This window comes from Salvelinus fontinalis, unplaced genomic scaffold, assembly GCF_029448725.1.
Source record: "Salvelinus fontinalis isolate EN_2023a unplaced genomic scaffold, ASM2944872v1 scaffold_0332, whole genome shotgun sequence".
Taxonomy (NCBI): domain Eukaryota; kingdom Metazoa; phylum Chordata; class Actinopteri; order Salmoniformes; family Salmonidae; genus Salvelinus; species Salvelinus fontinalis.
Window position 1 is genome coordinate 73,209 of NW_026600541.1, and position 19,534 is coordinate 92,742.

At 41.6% G+C, this 19,534-nt stretch overlaps 1 protein-coding gene across 1 annotated transcript; it reads right to left on the bottom strand.

The window, feature by feature from the left end:
• Positions 1–1,646: 1,646 nt before the first annotated feature.
• Positions 1,647–12,691, bottom strand: LOC129845653 (zinc finger protein 239-like). Its single transcript, XM_055913519.1, has 2 exons — positions 11,528–12,691; positions 1,647–7,420 (listed from the first exon to the last, which is right to left on the bottom strand). The coding sequence occupies exons 1-2, from the start codon at positions 11,694–11,696 to the stop codon at positions 6,798–6,800; spliced, it is 792 nt and encodes a 263-aa protein (XP_055769494.1). The 5' UTR covers positions 11,697–12,691; the 3' UTR covers positions 1,647–6,797.
• Between the last annotated feature and the right edge of the window lie 6,843 nt (positions 12,692–19,534).

Here is a 19,534-nt window from a genome sequence, read left to right on the forward strand (position 1 = left end):
GGTATTGTAGTAGGTGCCAAGCGCATCGGTTTGTGTCAAGAACTGCAACGCTGCTGGGTTTTTCAGCTCAACAGTTTCCCATGTTTACCAAGAATGGTCCACCACCCAAACAGTGGTGGTCAGTGCCGTTTAAGATGAGGCAGGACGATTGGTTTTTTTCATGAGCATGGCCTTAATTCTATTACAGCATATTGGATGACTGTCATTCATATTTCACTCACCCTGTTCAATGTAACAGCAATAGGTTTAGGCTACTACATGATACTCTAATTGTCCCTATACCCATCATGAGGTAGCAACCTAGCCTAAACCTTTGCAGTGACACATGGACAGACACATTCAATATCGGCTTGCACACTCTCGCCTGCATCTAGCTAAGATAGAGAAGGTGAACAGTATAACTTTAGACCGTCCCATCGCCCATACCCGGGCGCGAACCAGGGACCCTCTGCACACATCAACAACAGTCACCCACGAAGCATGGTTACCCATCGCTCCACAAAAGCCGCGGCCCATGAGGTAGCAACCTAGCCTATGAATGAAAGTTTAGAATGTAGGTCACACTGGTCGAGAGCGAATTTTGCGGTGACAGACAGTGACACATGGACAGACAGTGACACATTCAATATCGCCTTGCACACTCTTGCCTGCATCTAGCTGAAATAGAGATATTACTGGACAAATTCAGGTATGTTTATCCTGGTTTTGTTCCGTTTAAGAAACATTTGTCAACAGAATCGGCGGAATGAATACAACCCTGATCAGGCATAAACACAGTTCACTTTCATAACAGCCACGTTGTATTCCTTCTCTCCTGCTCTCACCTTCTCCCTTTGCTTCTGGACTTCAATGCACAACACATCAGCTGTGTGTGACCAGGCGAAAAAACCCTTCCAAGCCAAACCATTTCATAACTGCTACACACAGCCTATATCCTTGTCACCATATTAGCTAAAGTAACATCATAGTCAACATAGTTAATAGAACTAACGCGTTAGTAAACCTGGTACAATCATGCAGTAACATTACAGTGTACAGTCAGTAAGCAGTTTAGCACTTACATTGGCAGGTCCCAGTGGCAATAAATTAGTAAAACCAAAAGCTTGCCTTGACTTGGAAGAGTTCCAGTGTTTTGTTGGATAGTCATAGCCAGCTAGCTAACATAGCATCCCTTTGTTTGAGCCAAGTGTTTGAGTAGGCTAAACTAGATAGCTGCATTTGCGAGCTAAGTAAGTGAAAGTGGAAAATAAGTGATGAAATATCTCTCTCTCGCTTCTCCTTCATTTCGGAATAAAATAATTTGTTCAAAACTGTTCAACTATTGTCTTTCTCTCTCTTTGAGTCAACTACTCACCACATGTTATGCACTGCAGTGCTAGCTAGCTGTAGCTTATGCTTTCAGTCCTAGATTCATTCTCTGATCCTTTCATTGGTTGGACATCAGTTCATGCTGTAAGAGCTCTGATAGGTTGGAGGACGTCCTCCGGAAGTTGTCATAATAATAATAAGTCTATGGAAGCCTTGAGGATCCTCCTAGGTGTTGTATTGAAGTCAATGTAACCAGAGGAGGATGCAAAGTAGTATGTTTAATTCAATTATTATTTGGTGATAAAAGTATACTAAATATAATTACATCTAAACTGAAACTGACATACTCCATATTTAGTTCAAATAAATTGTTATTTCCCACATGCGCTGATTACAACAGGTGTAGTAGACCTTACCGTGAAATGCTGAATACAACCTTACTGTGAATTACTTACTTACAAGCCCTTAACCAACAATGCAGATTTAAGAAAAATAAGAGTTAAGAAAATATTTAGTAAATAAACGAAATAAAAAAAGTAACACAATAAAGAATACAGTAGGTACCTGTACAGAGTCAATGTGGAGGCTATATACAGGGGGTACCAGTACAGAGTTAATGTGGAGGCTATATACAGGAGGTACCAGTACAGAGTTAATGTGGAGGCTATATACATGGGGTACCAGTACAGAGTCGAGTCAATGTGGAGGCTATATACAGGGGGTACCAGTACAGAGTTAATGTGGAGGCTATATACAGGAGGTACCAGTACAGAGTTAATGTGGAGGCTATATACAGGAGGTACCAGTACAGAGTCAATGTGGAGGCTATATACAGGAGTTAGCAGTACTGAGTCAATGTGGAGGCTATATACAGGAGGTAACGGTACAGAGTCAATATACTGAGGTACAGCTTAGGAGCAGGTGTTGAAATAAAAAACATACAGCTTTATACAGTTTGATTTAATGAGGCTTAATGACCAAAAGCACAATTCTATTTTTGTAGAAAAACATGAGACAAGTGTACGAGCAGTATGCCTGTTCTCTCATGAACTTTAAGTAGCCTACATTTGATGTGATATATTCTTTTCGAGACAGGATTGTGTGACGGCACAGATCTGGGGAAGTGGACCAAAACATTTCTGCAGCATTGAAGGTCCCAAATAACACATCATTCTTACATACATTTTCTAATAGAAAAAAAACAGAATTAAACAAATAAAATTATTATATACCTGAGTATCTTCAACATGGACAATCTGGTTGATTCTCTGCTCAACAACACTGACTGTGAATCAATCTGGTTGATGCTCTGCTCAACAACACTGACTGTGAATCAATCTGGTTGATTCTCTGCTCAACAACACTGACGGTGTCAAACTTTGCTGTGTGTCCAGGCTGTCACTTCTGTCATCAACTACTAACACCAAGTGCTGCACCTTTGTCCTTGAGAGACTGGATGATGGCTGCCTGCTCCCTCTTCCATAGTGACAACACTGATGGCTCTACATGGGTTTCTGATAGACTGGATGACGGCTTCCTGCTCCCTCTTCCATAGTGACAACACTGCTGGCTCAACATGGGTTTCTGAGAGACTGGATGATGGCTGCCTGCTCCCTCTTCCATAGTGACAACACTGATGGCTCTACATGGGTTTCTGATAGACTGGATGACGGCTTCCTGCTCCCTCTTCCATAGTGACAACACTGCTGGCTCAACATGGGTTTCTGAGAGACTGGATGACGGCTGCCTGCTCCCTCTTCCATAGTGAGAACACTATTTTCATTCCCACAGCCTTCATCACCGTCCATGGCACCTTCGCTGCACATCAGACAAGTTCTGAAGAGTTCCAGAAGCTGTGATTGAAACATGATGTACTTCATCTCCTTGTTAGGAGCAGAGTTTCAGACTCTCTGAAATAATATTATGAGTGGCAATACATCAACAGCACAAAGTTAATATGCTACTATGTCCAGTAATGGCACCACCACCCATCAGCCCATTCTCTTCTTTATGTCAAAGCTCCAGTGTATTATTGCTGTAGGAGTTTATGATTAATAATCCTATTTATTTAAAGCCCCACTAAGATGTCACCATACTATTCCTTTAAAGCCCCTCTGTCAGATATAAATCATCAGAGTGGGAAACCAACTGACATGGAAACAATGGAGCAAATGGATCACTATCAGAAGGGTGTATTATGACATCTTATAGAACTACTCAGACATTCCAAATATCACTTGATTATCAGAGGGGTGTATGATGACATCATATAGAACTACTCAGACATTCCAAATATCACTTGATTATCAGAGGGGTGTATTATGACATCATATAGAACTACTCAGACATTCAAAATATCACTTGATTATCAGAGGGGTGTATTATGACATCATATAGAACTACTCAGACATTCCAAATCAGGCTTCATCCATATCATGAAGGTGGATATTGATCCAACCATTTCAAAAGTAATGACCAGGCTGATGGAAACAGGATATGCACTTTTATAAATGCCAACAGACAATTTGTTAGTTTGTTTGACAAGTTGTTAGTTGTCTTTTTGTGTCAGTAAAAAATGTATAAGCGAGAAATGGAGGTGGAAACGGCTTTATAAGCAAATATGTCTATAATAACTGTAGTGTCTCTTTGTCTTAGCTCTTATTACTTATTTATATCATAAGACTCTGCATACAAGGAATGGAACTGCAGCTTCACATTTACTAAAACGAGTTAGTACCAGATTAACATAGAACAACACTGCGCATGACCAAGGCTGCTCCGTTCTTAAAGGGGACATCAGTAATTAACAGAACATTACTTCTCTTATTCAATCAGACTTTAACCAAACCACAACTGAAACACTTCCCAGAACTTGTTGTAGTTATTTTGTATCTTTTTAATTTGAACTTGAACAGTTCGTTTTTGTTTGTGTTTGTTTATAAGTCCAGTCTGTCTGGTGGACGGTGCCTTCGTTCTGGGCAGCGCCTAGGATTGAAAAGTGAAATTTGTAAGGCTTCTTTCTCCCTGTGTGTATACGCTCATGAGCTTTCCGCTTCCCTAACTCCGTAAAACTCTTTCCACACTGAACGCAATGGTATGGCTTCTCCCCTGTGTGTATTTCGCTCATGATATTTCATGTTTCCTAACATGTTAAAACTCTTTCCACAATGGGAGCAGTGGTACATCCCTGTTAGTGAACATTTATCCTTTGCCAAGATAATCCATCCACCTGACAGGTGTGGCATATCAAGAATCTGATTAAACAGCATTATCATTACACATGTGCACCTTGTGCCGGGGACAATAAAAGGCCACAAAAATGTGCAGTTCTGTCACATAACACAATGCACAGATGTCTCATAGGGAGCGGGCAATTGGCATGCTGACTGCAGGAATGTCCATTGAGGCGGTTGCCAGGGGATTTTATGTACAGCACCAGTCAAAAGTTTGGACACACCTACTCATTCAAGGGTTTTTCTTTATTTTCACTATGAACTATGAAATAAGACATATGGAATCAGTAACCAAAAAAAGTGTTAAATAAATCAAAATATATTTTAGATTCTTCAACTTGCCACCTTTTGCCTTGATGACAGCTTTGCAACACTCCTGGCTTTCTCTCAACCAACTTCACCTGGAATGCTTTTCCAACAGTCTTGTAGGAGTTCCAACACATGCTGATAATGCTGTTGGCCACTTTTCCTAACCTCTGTGGTCCAATTCATCCCAAACCATGCCAAACCATCTCAATTGGATTGAGGTCAGGTGATTGTGGAGGCCAGGTCATCTGATGCAGCACTCCATCACTCTCCTTTGTCAAATAACTATATCACAATCTAATTTTTCTCTCTCTCAATCTCCAAATCTCTACTCCTTATCTCATCTCTCTCCTCTCTCAATCTCTCCCATCTCTTGGGGCAGAACACTGGCTTTTATCTTCAGGTGGCAATGGTGATTAGTGTCAGCTGCTTCTTGACGAGGGGGCGGGGTCAGCTCCAATCATCAATTAGCCTGGGGTAGACCAATCAGCTGGTTGGGGAGTACTTCCGGAAGCCATCTCCTGAAACACACACTCAAATACAAAACAGAACACAGAAACTGGGGAACGTAACACGCCCACCACAAAAATTGCAAACATACAGTTTGTAATAACAAAAACCAACGCTTCCCCAGTTAGTAAACCCGTTATAGAGCGTCAGCAACCACATTCGCTGAGCCCTTCATATAGGCTATCTGTACATTATTGTTAATAGGAACTGGTTACCTGACCTGGTTTTCGGCAACGGACCTACACAATCAACTATCACTCTTTCAAAACGGTTCCCCCACCACAGGAATCGGGTAGAGCGGTGCTATAGGAACTGTTTGATTCGCTTTCCCAGTGAGTTGACATACGTGACACGTTTTACAAAATTGGACCACGTCAGACTTCAAACCTGGCCAGAAAAAATTACGAAGGACCCGGTTATAAGTCTTTGTGATCCCCAAATGTCCAGACCACGCCTGGTCATGGGCGAGTGACAGCACCTGCTGTCGGAACGGTGTAGGAACAACCACTTGACACACTTCACTCCAGTCATTAACGGTGTCATGAGCTGCCCATTTACGCATCAAAACTCCTGCTTCCATAAAGTAGGCAGTCTCTCTAGTTTTAGCTTCCTCAATGGAAATTACCGAAGCAAAACACTTGCGAAGACTGGTGTCTCCTTTTTTGACATTCAATCACCTTCTCTGGGGTGACAGACAAAAGAATGTCATGTAATTGGGGTGCGATTTCGCAGTCCTCTGCCTTAGTTTTTACAGGAGTAAAAACTGTCGGACTTGCAGAAGGAATACTCGGTGCATTGTCTTCTACTTCAACATTCTCAAAAATGGAACTAGCCAAATCCACCACATCTCCAAGCTTGCGAGATTGTGCCCTCGTTAAGACACAAGCAGGAAAAACATGTGGAAATGCTTGAACCAATTTCTCATCTGCAATTTTGATTTCTGGGTTGTCTACTACCTCTAACACAGGAGTAACGTTACCACCAGCAATATCATTCCCTAATAGCAATGTGACTCCTGTGTTAGAGGTAGTAGACAACCCAGAAATCAAAATTGCAGATGAGAAATTGGTTCAAGCATTTCCACATGTTTTCTTACACAGCCTGGACGTGTGTTGGGTCATTGTCCTGTTGAAAAACAAATGATAGTCCCACTAAGCCCAAAACAGATGGGATATCGCTGCAGAATGCTGTGGTAGCTGCTGGTTAAGTGTGCCATAAACTGAAAATAAAATCACTGACAGTGTCAACAGCAAAGCACCCGCACACCTCCTTCTCTATGCTTCACGGTGGGAACCCCACATGCGGAGATCCTACTCTGCATCTCACAAAGACATGGTGGTTGGAATTAAATTTGGATTCATCTGTCCCACCATGTATTGGGCATTCTCCTGTCCTATGACCTACTGTTCAGAAGCCTACATCTGTCCTATGTCATACTGTTCAACAGCCTACACCCTTACCTCCTGTGTGGTTTATCTCATGTCTTCTCAGGTTACCCAACTCCTTAAAACTCTTTTCACACTGGGAGCAGTGGTAAGGCTTCTCCCCTGTGTGTATTCTCTCATGTGTTTTCAGGTTACATAACTGGGTAAGACTTTTTCCACACTGGGAGCAGTGGTAAGGCTTCTCCCCTGTGTGTATTCTCTCATGTCTTTTCAGGCCACTTAAGTGGTTACTACCCTTTCCACACTGGGAGCAGTGGTACGGCTTTTCTCCTGTATGTATTGTCTCATGAATCTTCAGGCCCCCTAACCTTGTAAAACTCTTTGCACACTGGGAGCAGTGGTATGGCTTCACACATGGGTGTATTCTGTCATGTTGGATCAGGTGTCCTTTCTGGTTGAAACTCCTTGCATGTATTCTCTCATGTTTTTTCAGGTATCCTCTCTGGTTATAGCTCTTTCCACACTGGGAGCAGTGGTATGGCTTTTCTCCTGTATGTATTCTCTCATGTTGTTTCAGGTCCCGTAACTGTTTAAAACCCTTTCCACAGTGGGAGCAGTGGTGTCCTCTTGCTGGTTTGGACGTCTCTGGCTCTGGTTCCTCGGAGTCTGGTCTTTCTCCTGTCAAAGACAAACAGAGTGTTTATTTAAATAGAGACCTGAATGAAACCTCCACATGATAAAACGGCCTTGCTACGAGGGTAAATCCTAATCAGATCCCTCAATAATCTGAGGCCAGTTTTAATCTTTGTGTGATTTTAAAACAAATGTTGTAGAGCTTCCTGGTAATTACTGATATGTTTACATTACTTATTTTATTCATTCTGTTTTTACAAGTCAGAACACAAAAAATAAACAGTTCTAGGACACTCAAGACACAGACATCGCTGGATTCCTATCGAGTAGGTGGTTCTTAATATATAACCTTCATAGCTGTATGATACAGAATCCAACCTACACACTTCCTTAAAACTTCTTGTCAATAGGGGGAGCTGTTAGCATTATTTTTTTTATTGTTGTTTACAAATTAAACTGCCTCTTACTCAATTCTTGCTCGTACAATATGCATATTCTTATTATTATTGGATAGAAAACACTCTCTAGTTTCTAAAACCGTTTGAATTATGTCTGTAAGTGAAAGAGAACTGGACTTAGAGCACTTTTCCTATGTCTGTGTGAGAATGGCAAATTTTATCATCTGCTCTGAGAGCTGTCTTTAACTTTGCCTGTCTTCTATTGGTTGAGATGCACTGCATACGCCTTCCCCTGGGTGTCAGCGAATAGAGGGCCTTCAAACGGAGTCTCTACACAGTTCAGAAAGTCTATAAATTGGTTGGAACCGAGATGACCAGCCTTTTGGAACTGCGCCCTGACGCAAAGAGCGACTTGCCATGTCTTTTTAGAATCTCTGGTTTTAGAAACTAGATATATCCGGCTCTATTTTTATTCGCTATAGGCTTTAAAGACATCATAATCTTGTTATTTTAAACCGATAGTTATCAGTTTGTCAATATATAGCAATTTTCGGCCATTTCATTTTGTGACGTTGTAGAAAGTTGGGTATCTCTCTCAAATGCCATGGTGTACTGCTAATTGCTACTTCGAAGGAAACATTCTCCAACCCAGCAACGATTCTTTTGGCCAACGGAAACCTTTACCAAGATTCTGATGGGAGTTCAGCTAATAGTAAGTACTATTTATGCTGATAAATCGTTGGTCTGTTGAAAAAGTAAAATGTAAATGACGCCATAATTTTCCGTGTAGCGTTGCGCTATCGCACCCTGTATTGTACCCAGTATTGCGCAGTAAGGTTAATTTAAAAAATGTAATTCAGCAATTGCATTAAGAACAAATTTGTCTTTCAATTGCTGTCCAACTTGTATTTTTTTAGTCAAGTTTATGAATAGTTTTCGATAAAAATAGGTGTCTTTCCAAGATGGCGCCGGGCAGATTGCTTGAGTAGTTGGACAGTATTTCCATTGTATAAGCACGATTTGTGACGCTAAATATGCACATTTTCGATCAAACTCTATATGGATTGTGTAATATGATGTTACAGGACTGTCATCTGAAGAATTCTGAGAAGGTTAGTGAAAAAATTAATAGCGTTTGGTGGTTTATAACGTTATTGCTATTTTTGCCTTGAATCAATGCTACTGTGTGACTGACTATTGTAGTAAGCTAAGATAACGCTATGTTGTGTTTTCAATGTAAAACACTTAGAAAATCTGAAATATTGGCTATATTCACAAGATCTGTGTCTTTCATCTGCTGTACGCTGTGTATTTTTAAGAAATATTTTATGATGAGTAATTAGCTAATACACAATGGTCTCTGTAGTTATTCTAGTCGCTTTGGGGAGAGTTGGGATGGTGGCTGCAATGGTAAACTCTGATTTATACCTGAAATATGCACATTTTTCTAACAAAACATATGCTATACAATAAATATGTTATCAGACTGTCATCTGATGAGGTTGTTTCTTGGTTAGTGGCTATGTTTATCTTTATTTGGCCGAATATGTGATAGCTACTGATGCAGTAAGAAAATGGTGGAGTAAAAAAAAAGTTGTCTTTTGCTAACGTGGTTAGCTAATAGATTTACATATTTTGTCTTCCCTGTAAAACATTTTAAAAATCAGAAATGATGGCTTTATTCACAAGATCTGTATCTTTCATTTGGTGTCTTGGACTTGTGATTTAATAATATTTAGATGCTACTATTTACTTGTGACGCTATGCTAGCTATGCTAGTCAGTGGGGGGTGGTGGGGGGTGCTCAAGGACCCGGGTTTCTGAGGTGGTAGAAGTTAAACCTAAAATAAGTAAAGTAATTTAAGTGGAAGTCTAAAACTTGTTTTTACATCGAAGACACAAAGCACATCAGTAACATCTCCCCGTTGTCGAAAGGGTTCGAAACGCTATTGAAAAGGCCCAATTTATTTAGACGTTCACAAATGTTCAACATTTTGACTAAACGCTGATGTCGTTAACTTTTTGGGTAAAGTAAAAAAAATAGGGTGAAATATTTTGGGTAGATGTTCCTAAAACTGATAGTAACTATATATAAACTCAGCAAAAAAAGAAACGTCCTCTCACTGTCAACTGCGTTTATTTTCAGCAAACTTAACATATGTTCATACAAATATTTACACAAGATTCAACAACAGACATAAACTGAACAAGTTTCACAGACATGTGACTAACAGAAATGGAATAATGTGTCCCTGAACAAAGGGGGGTTCAAAATCAAAAGTAACAGTCAGTATCTGGTGTGGCCATCAGCTGCATTAAGTACTGCAGTGCATCTCCTCATGGGCTGCACCAGATTTGCCAGTTCTAGGTGTGAGATGTTACCCCACTCTTCCACCAAGACACCTTCAAGTTCGGACATTTCTGGGGGGGAATGGCCCAAGCCCTCACCCTCCGATCCAACAGGTCCCAGACATGCTCAATGGGATTGAGATCCGGGCTCATTGCTGGCCATGGCAGAACACTGGCATTCCTGTCTTGCAGGAAATCATGCACAGAATGAGCAGTATGGCTGGTGGCATTGTCATGCTGGAGCGTCATGTCAGGATGAGCCTGCAGGAAGGGTACCACATAAGGGAGGAGGATGTCTTCCCTGTAACGCACAGCGTTGAGATTGCCTGCAATGACAACATGCTCAGTCCGATGATGCTGTGACACCGCCCCAGACCATGACGGACCCTCCACCTCCAAATTGATCCCAATCCAGAGTATAGGCCTCAGTGTAACGCTCATTTATCCTTCGACGATAAACGCAAATCCGACCATCACCCCTGGTGAGACAAAACCGCGACTCGGCAGTGAAGCACACTTTTTGCCAGTCCAGTCTGGTCCAGCGACGGTGGGTCTGTGCCCATAGGCAACATTGTTGCCGGTGATGACCTGCCTTATAACAGGCCTACAAGCCCTCAGTCCACTCTCTCTCTGTCCTCAGTAGGCTGTCTAAGCACTGATGGAGGGGTTGTGCGTTCCTGGTGTAACTCGGGCAGTTTTATTTTTTTGAATTTTACCCCCCAATTTTGTAGTATCCAATTGTTAGTAGTTACTATCTTGTCTCATCGCTACAACTCCCGTACGGGCTCGTGAGAGACGAAGGTCGAAAGCCATGCGTCCTCCGAAACACAACCCAACCAAGCCGCACTGCTTCTTAACACAGCGTGCATCCAACCCGGAAGCCAGTCGCACCAATGTGTCGGAGGAAACACCGTGCACCTGGCGACCTTGGTTAGCGTGCACTGCGCCCGGCCCGCCACAGGAGTCGTTGGTGCGCGATGAGACAAGGATATCCCTACCGGCCAAACCCTTCCTAACCCGGACGACGCTAGGCCAATTGTGCGTCGCCCCACGGACCTCCCGGTCGCGCCCGGCTTCGACAGAGCCTGGGCGCGAACCCAGAGACTCTGGTGGCGCAGCTAGCACTGCGGCTCTAGACCACTGCGCCACCCGGGAGGCCCCATTCCTTTGATATTTTATGTAGAAATTATGCACCAGAATTGGATTTTAAAATCCTGTTATACAAGATGAAGTGCGCTTTAATATAGACCACATGGAGAATAAAATAAATCGAATTAAAAAAAATATATGTACCAATGGCAGTACTGAACAACATATTCAAGTGTAGAACTTCAGTAGAATCCCCCTTTAAAACCCCACAGTTCAACAACTGCTGCTTGTGCCCCTGTTTTTAAGACAGTACTCACTTATGGTAATCGGATATTCTGACTCCTCCTCCTCCCTTTTCACTTCCAAAACGTCTTCCTCCTCTTTTATTGAGATAGCCTCCTCTTCCTCTTTTACTCCAAAAGGTTCTTCCTCTTCTTTCACTACATTCTCCTCCTTCAATGTTACGGAATCTTCCTCCTTTTTCATTCTGAAAGCTTCTTCCTCTCCTTTCACCAGAACTTATTTTCTCCGTCTAGTTTAGTTAGCTCATGCTCCGGGCGATTAGCCTAGTGCAGTATGAAGTTAACACATTCGCTAATTTAAGAAGCAAATTACGTTAAAATGAACTAGTAGATACGTAAACATAATTGTGTTCTAAACACCAAGATTAATATACACAAGATTAGTTTAAAGAGCTTAAATGCTCCGGTTTTATGTTCGCTAGCAAACCACCGCGTTGGTTGAATCAGAGGCCTTTTGTCGCTGTTGAATAAGCCTCCCGCCCCGTCCATTAAATTATACGTCACGCAAGAAGCATTACCTGAAATACTCACATTGCCATCTGCTGACTGGAGTGGGTAACACAGATTGGAACAAAAATAAAGCAATGTCAAAAAAAGTAATTTAAAAATAACCAGATGTTATGTTAACTTACTTCTTAGAGCCAAAACGTTCCTCCAGGGCTGACCTGCCCATTAGGTGACAGATTGAAGAGGATTAGGTGACAGATTGAAGAGGGCGACATTAGCTTGGAATATGCCATCCTCGTCAAATTGACCAAGGCTCATCGCTAACAACACCTCACATAATTCTGCCCAAAAACAATGAAAACTTCTCACCCAGTGGCATATGGGATATTTAGGTGAGTGTTGGTGTTGCCACATGAAGCAGTGCCCACTTTGCAAAAGGGAACATGGACAGATAGGACTCTACCTGTGTAGAGCACATGCCCCTTTACCCTTCCAGGCTATAAAGTGCCCTTTTGGGTGGTGGTATAATTTGTATTCATTTTTTTGTCATAGTTATTTTTAACCCACTGCCTGCAAGTCGTTTTTAAATTCACCTAAGTGATTTGTATTTTCCTTCAACTTTCTGAAGAGGAAACAGCCAGGAAATGCCCCTGTCTGAGTGCATTTGTCTACCACTATGTGTAGCTGTTAGCGATGATGCTAATGACAACCATCTTCTGGTTGATGGAAAAGCTTTCCCACAAACCTTTGTCAATTAAATGTTAACTACAAAGTAGTCTATGCCTACCTGGCAGAATGATATCATGATTATTTGCATCAATCCAGTTGTGATTTGTTCAGCAAACTCTGCAATCACATGTGTGCTACAGAGACAACACTAACGAAACAAGGCTCTTGCTGGTGGCACTTGAATTAAAAGGTATCTACACCCAAAAAGGAAAATGTCTTAGATTTTTCTCAGACTACAAAAGTGGTCTCTTTTTGTTGTTTTTCTATTAACAATGTGATTTTGAGAGCGAAAAACAGAGACAAATCAGAAACCTGGAATTGCTAAACAGAGAAAACGGAATTTGAGAAAATATAATAAATATTCTATTGATTTTCTCTCATTATGTCACACCAGACTTCGCTTTGGCTCCCCCTCCTGTCCAGCTCAGGCATTCAACGTTGCCGGCCTTCTAGCTGCTGCCGAACCTACTGCTGTCAAACGCCCTTCACTCATCAACCCTCGGCCTTCTAGCTGCTGCCGAACCTACTGCTGTCAAACGCCCTTCACTCATCAACCCCCGGCCTTCTAGCTGCTGCCGAACCTACTGCTGTCAAATGCCCTTCACTCATCAACCCCCGGACTTGTCTCATCATCATTACACACACCTGGTTCCAATCGCCCCTCTATCACTGTATATATACACTCCCTCTGCCATTTTGTCTTTTTGTCGGTCATTGTAAATGTAACTTGTTTTCCTGAGAGGAATCTCTCCTAATATTTCCTGAGGACTTTATATAGTTCACCCTGTGCCTTTTTGTTAATGAAGATATAATTTGAGCACAACCACGTTTGGGTTTTGTTCCGCTTTGATCTGTTGGTGCTGAAATAAATTCAGTCTTTCCAAACCTGAGACTGCATCCTTCCTACTCCTCTCTACACCAGTAACACATTATCTAGGAGAGTGTAGAGCAGTGTTAACCAATCCTACTCCTCTCTACACCAGTAACACATTATCTAGGATAGTGTAGAGCAGTGTTAACCAATCCTACTCCTCTCTACACCAGTAACACATTATCTAGGAGAGTGTAGAGCAGTGTTAACCAATCCTACCCCTCTCTACACCAGTAACACATTATCTAGGATAGTGTAGAGCAGTGTTAACCAATCCTACTCCTCTCTACACCAGTAACACATTATCTAGGAGAGTGTAGAGCAGTGTTAACCAATCCTACTCCTCTCTACACCAGTAACACATTATCTAGGAGAGTGTAGAGCAGTGTTAACCAATCCTACTCCTCTCTACACCAGTAACACATTATCTAGGATAGTGTAGAGCAGTGTTAACCAATCCTGGTCCTCCAGTACCCCCAACAGTAACACATTATCTAGGAGAGTGTAAAGCAGTGTTAACCAATCCTACTCCTCTCTACACCAGTAACACATTATCTAGGAGAGTGTAGAGCATTGTTAACCAATCCTACTCCTCTCTACACCAGTAACACATTATCTAGGAGAGTGTAGAGCAGTGTTCACCAATCCTACTCCTCTCTACACCAGTAACACATTATCTAGGAGAGTGTAGAGCAGTGTTAACCAATCCTGGTCCTCCAGTACCCCCAACAGTAACACATTATCTAGGAGAGTGTAAAGCAGTGTTAACCAATCCTACTCCTCTCTACACCAGTAACACATTATCTAGGAGAGTGTAGAGCATTGTTAACCAATCCTACTCCTCTCTACACCAGTAACACATTATCTAGGAGAGTGTAGAGCAGTGTTAACCAATCCTACTCCTCTCTACACCAGTAACACATTATCTAGGAGAGTGTAAAGCAGTGTTTCATTTTTACTGTTGTAGAGTAACAGCTGTATCCTGAAGTGACCTTTAACCTCCCTGCTCCTTAATACTTCTTCCACTGGATCAAAGCTTCAGCCAAGTAGGATACATGATAGTGGCAACACATGGAGTACGGTTGGATATAGTCATGGTAGGATACATGATAGTGGCAACACATGGAGTTGGATATAGTCATGGTAGGATACATGATAGTGGCAACACATGGAGTAGGGTTGGATTTAGTCATGGTAGGATACATGATAGAGGCAACACATAGAGTTGGGTTGGATATAGTCATGGTAGGATACATGATAGAGGCAACACATGGAGTTGGGTTGGATATAGTCATGGTAGGATACATGATAGTGGCAACACATGGAGTAGGGTTGAAAATTGTCATGGTAGGATACATGATAGTGACAACACATGGAGTTGGGTTTGATATAGTCATGGTAGGATATATGATAGTGGAAACACATGGATTAGGGTTTGATATAGTCATGGTAGGATACATGATAGTGGCAACACATGGAGTTGGGTTGGATATAGTCATGGTAGGATACATGATAGTGGCAACACATGGAGTTGGGTTGGATATAGTCATGGTAGGATACATGATAGTGGCAACACATGGAGTTGGGTTGGATATAGTCATGGTAGGATACATGATAGTGGCAACACATGGAGTTGGGTTTGATATAGTCATGGTAGGATATATGATAGTGGAAACACATGGATTAGGGTTTGATATAGTCATGGTAGGATACATGATAGTGGCAACACATGGAGTTGGGTTGGATATAGTCATGGTAGGATACATGATAGTGGCAACACATGAAGTTGGGTTTGATATAGTCATGGTAGGATACATGATAGTGGTAACATGTGGAGTTGGGTTGGATATAGTCATGGTAGGATACATGATAGTGTTAACACATGGAGTAGGGTTTGATATAGTCATGGTAGGATACATGGTAGTGGCAACACATGGAGTAGGGTTTGATATAGTCATGGTAGGATACATGATAGTGGCAACACATGGAGTTGGGTTGGATATAGTCATGGTAGGATACATGATAGTGGCAACACATGGAGTAGGGTTTGATATAGTCATGGTAGGATACATGATCGTGGAAACACATGGAGTAGGGTTTGATATAGTCATGGTAGGATACATGATAGTGGCAACACATGGAGTTGGGTTGGATATAGTCATGGTAGGATACATGATAGTGGCAACACATGGAGTAGGGTTTGGTATAGTCATGGTAGGATACATGATAGTGGTAACATGTAAAGTAGGGTTGGATATAGTCATGGTATGATACATGATAGTGGTAACATGTGGAGTAGGGTTTGATATAGTCATGGTAGGATACATGATAGTGGCAGCACATGGTGTAGGGTTTGATATAGTCATGGTAGGATACATGATAGTGGCAACACATAGAGTTGGGTTGGATAAAGTCATGGTAGGATACATGATCGTGGAAACACATGGAGTAGGGTTTGATATAGTCAGGGTTAACAAAATACTTTACTCAACATATTGTGCAGCTTTCTGTTGCGAGATCTTTTTATGGGGGGGTGCCCTTTGTTGTTTACACATCACACACATGGTTATGGGCTTAAAAAATAAGACACCAGTACCATGTCAGATACAATTTAAATGTATTCATATTTGAGTTTACATCCCAATATGACACTTCATCACAGAAGACTGAAATGTAACAAAACTACTATTGTGTTTATTGAGCTGTACACTGAGATGCTCAGTTGGTCAACATTCCCCTCCAGTGATTCCCCAACATCTTGTCAACATGTTCCCCAAACATGGATCAGATATCTAATACCAGTCTATCTTTATAGACATGTATCCACAACAAGGCTTAGGCCTCTCATATAGTCTGCAAAAAACTCTCCAAAATGTCTAATTTTTTTAAACATCTTTATTTTCATGCATATAACTTGTCAAAAATCATTTTTATTACCAAATTCAGTCTTTCGTGTGGACAATATTTTTTTCATGTTTTCATGAGTGTTTGAGATTAGGTCCCTGAATGGTCAAAAAGCTCTTCAAATAGAAGTACGTTTATAGCACAAAATATCTTACAGGTAGGACTTCTCTCGCTCTCTCTCATCATGTCACAAGCTGACAGGCTCCCAGAGGCAGGGCCATAAAAGGCCCCAGCTCACTCAACTGCCCCTCCCCTCTCCAACAGCCATCAACCCAGAACATCCTGAAGACAGAACATCTAAAAGATCATCTGGGAATCCTTTCTTCCTCATGGAGCTTTTCAAAAGTGAGGTGAATATTCAATGTGATGTTTGTTCAGCGCATTCGGAAAGTATTCAGACCCCTTTACTTGTTCCACATTTTGTTACGTTACAGCCTTATTTGAAAATGGATTTTAAAAATATATATATATTCAGCAATCTACACACAATAGCCCATCATTTGGGGTGGCAGGTAGCCTAATGGTTAGAGCATTGGGCTAGTAACCATAAGGTTGATGGATCGAATCCCTGAGCTGACAAGGTAAAACTCGGTTGTTCTGACCCTGAACAAGGCAGTGTTCAGCGGTAGGCCGTCATTGTAAATAAGAAATTGTTCTTAACTGACTTGCCTAGTTAAATATAAAACATCTAATTACAAAGCAAAAACAGGTTTTAGAAACATTTATTAAAGATAAAAAATATACCTTCTTTACATAACAGTAAGTATTCAGACCCTTTATTATGAGACTGTCAGAGTAAAAACCAAGCCATGAGGTAGAAGGAATTGTCTGTAGAGCTCCGAGACAGGATTAGGTCGAGGCACAGATCTTGGGAATGGTACCAACACATTTCTGCCGCATTGAAGGTCCCCAAGAACACAGTGGCCTCCATCATTCTAAAATGGAAGAAGTTTGGAACCACCAAGACTCTTCCTAGAGCTGGCGGCACAGCCAAACTGAGCAGTCGGGGGAGAAGGGCCTTGGTCAGGGAGGTGACCAAGAACCCGATGGTCACTCTGACAGAGCTCTAGAGTTCTTCTGTGGAGATGGGAGAACCTTCCAGAAGGACAACCATCTCTCCACCTCTCCACCAATCAAGCCTTTATGGTAGAGTGGCCTGACGGAAGCCCCCCCTCAGTAAAATGCACATGACAGCCCACTTGGAGTTTGCCAAAAGGCACCAAAAGGACTTTCAGACCATGAGAAACCAGATTCTCTCGTCTGATGAAACCAAGATTGAACTCTTTGGCCTGAATGCCAAGCGTCACGTCTGGAGGAAACCTGGCACCATCCCTGGGGGGAAGCATGGTGGTGGCAGCATCATGCTGTGGGGATGTTTTTCAGCAGCAGGGACTAGGAGATTAGTCAGGATCAAGGGAAAGATGAACCGAGCTAGGTACAGAGAGATCCTTGATGAAAACCTGCTCCAGAGCACTCAGGACCTCAGACTGGGGGCGAAGGTTCACCTTCCAACAGGACAAACACCCTAAGCACACAGCCAAGACAATGCAGTAGTGGCTTCGGGTCAAGTCTCTGGTCTCTGAATGTCCTTGAGTGGCTGAGCCAGAGCCCGGACTTGAACCCGGTCTAACATCTCTGGAGAGACCTGAAAATAGCTGTGTAGCGACGCTCCCCATCCAACCTGACAGAGCTTGAGAGAATCTGCAGAGAAGAATGGGAGAAACTCCCCAAATACAGGTGTGCCAAGCTTGTAGCGTCATACCCAAGAAGACTCAATGCTGTAATCGCTGTCAAAGGTGCTTCAACAAAGTACTGAGTAAAAGGTCTGAATACTTATGTAAATGTTATTTAAAATAAAAAAAATAAAAAATAGCAACAATTTCTAAAGACCTGTTTTTGTTTTGTCATTATGGGATATTGTGTGTAGATTGATGAGGGGGGAAAATGATTTAATACATTTTAGAATAAGGCTGTAACGTAACAAAATGTGGAAAAAGTCAAGGGGTCTGAATACTTTCTGAAGGCATTGTATATAGCCATGTTATAAAGTATGAAAAGGCTTGTTCATTCACATGTCATGATTTATTTAACAAGGTAAGTCAACTGAGAACACATTGTCATTCACAGCAACAACCTGGGGAATCATTACAGGGAGAGAAGGGAGAATGCCTGAGCCAAATTGTAAACAGTTTATATAGTTTACACAAATATTAGTCTCTTAGCTCTTATTGCAGGACTTTGACTGTGGTACATCACCCCCCCCCCCCCCCCCCCCAGTCAACCTATTGTGTGTATTGAACATTCATATTGAACAGCCTTACCTATATAGTAGCACCACCACCCATCAGCCTATTCTCTTCTTGATGTCAAAGCTGCAGTGTATTGTATCTGTAGGAGTTCATGATTAATAATCCTATTTATTTCAAGCCCCACTAAGATGTCACCATAATATTCCTTTAAAGCCCCTCTGTTAGATATAAATCATCAGAGTGGGAAACCAACTGACATGGAAACAATGGAGCAAATGTGTCACTATCAGAGTATTATGACATTATATAGAACTACTCAGACATTCCAAATATCATATGATTATCAGAGGGGTGAATTATGACATCATATAGAACTACTCAGACATTCAAAATATAACTTAATTATCAGATGGGTGTATTATGACATCAGATAGAACTACTCAGACATTCAAAATATAACTTGATTATCAGAGGGGTGTATTATGACATCAGATAGAACTACTCAGACATTCCAAATCAGGCTTCATCCATATCATGAAGGTGGATATTGATCCAACCATTTCAAAAGTAATGACCAGGCTGATGGAAACAGGTTATGCCTTTACACTTTTATAAAAGCCGACAGACGATATGTTAGTTCGTTTTACATGGTGGGGTCTTTTTGTGTCAGTAAAAATGTTTAAGTGAGAAATGGCGGTGGAAACTCCTTTATGCTCAAATATTTATATTTAAGTTTTGTCACGCAAAGCCTTTTATCTGCAATGAGTCTGTTTGATAGAAACATTTCTGGTGGGAAAATGCGTATATTGTTTTATGCAGATG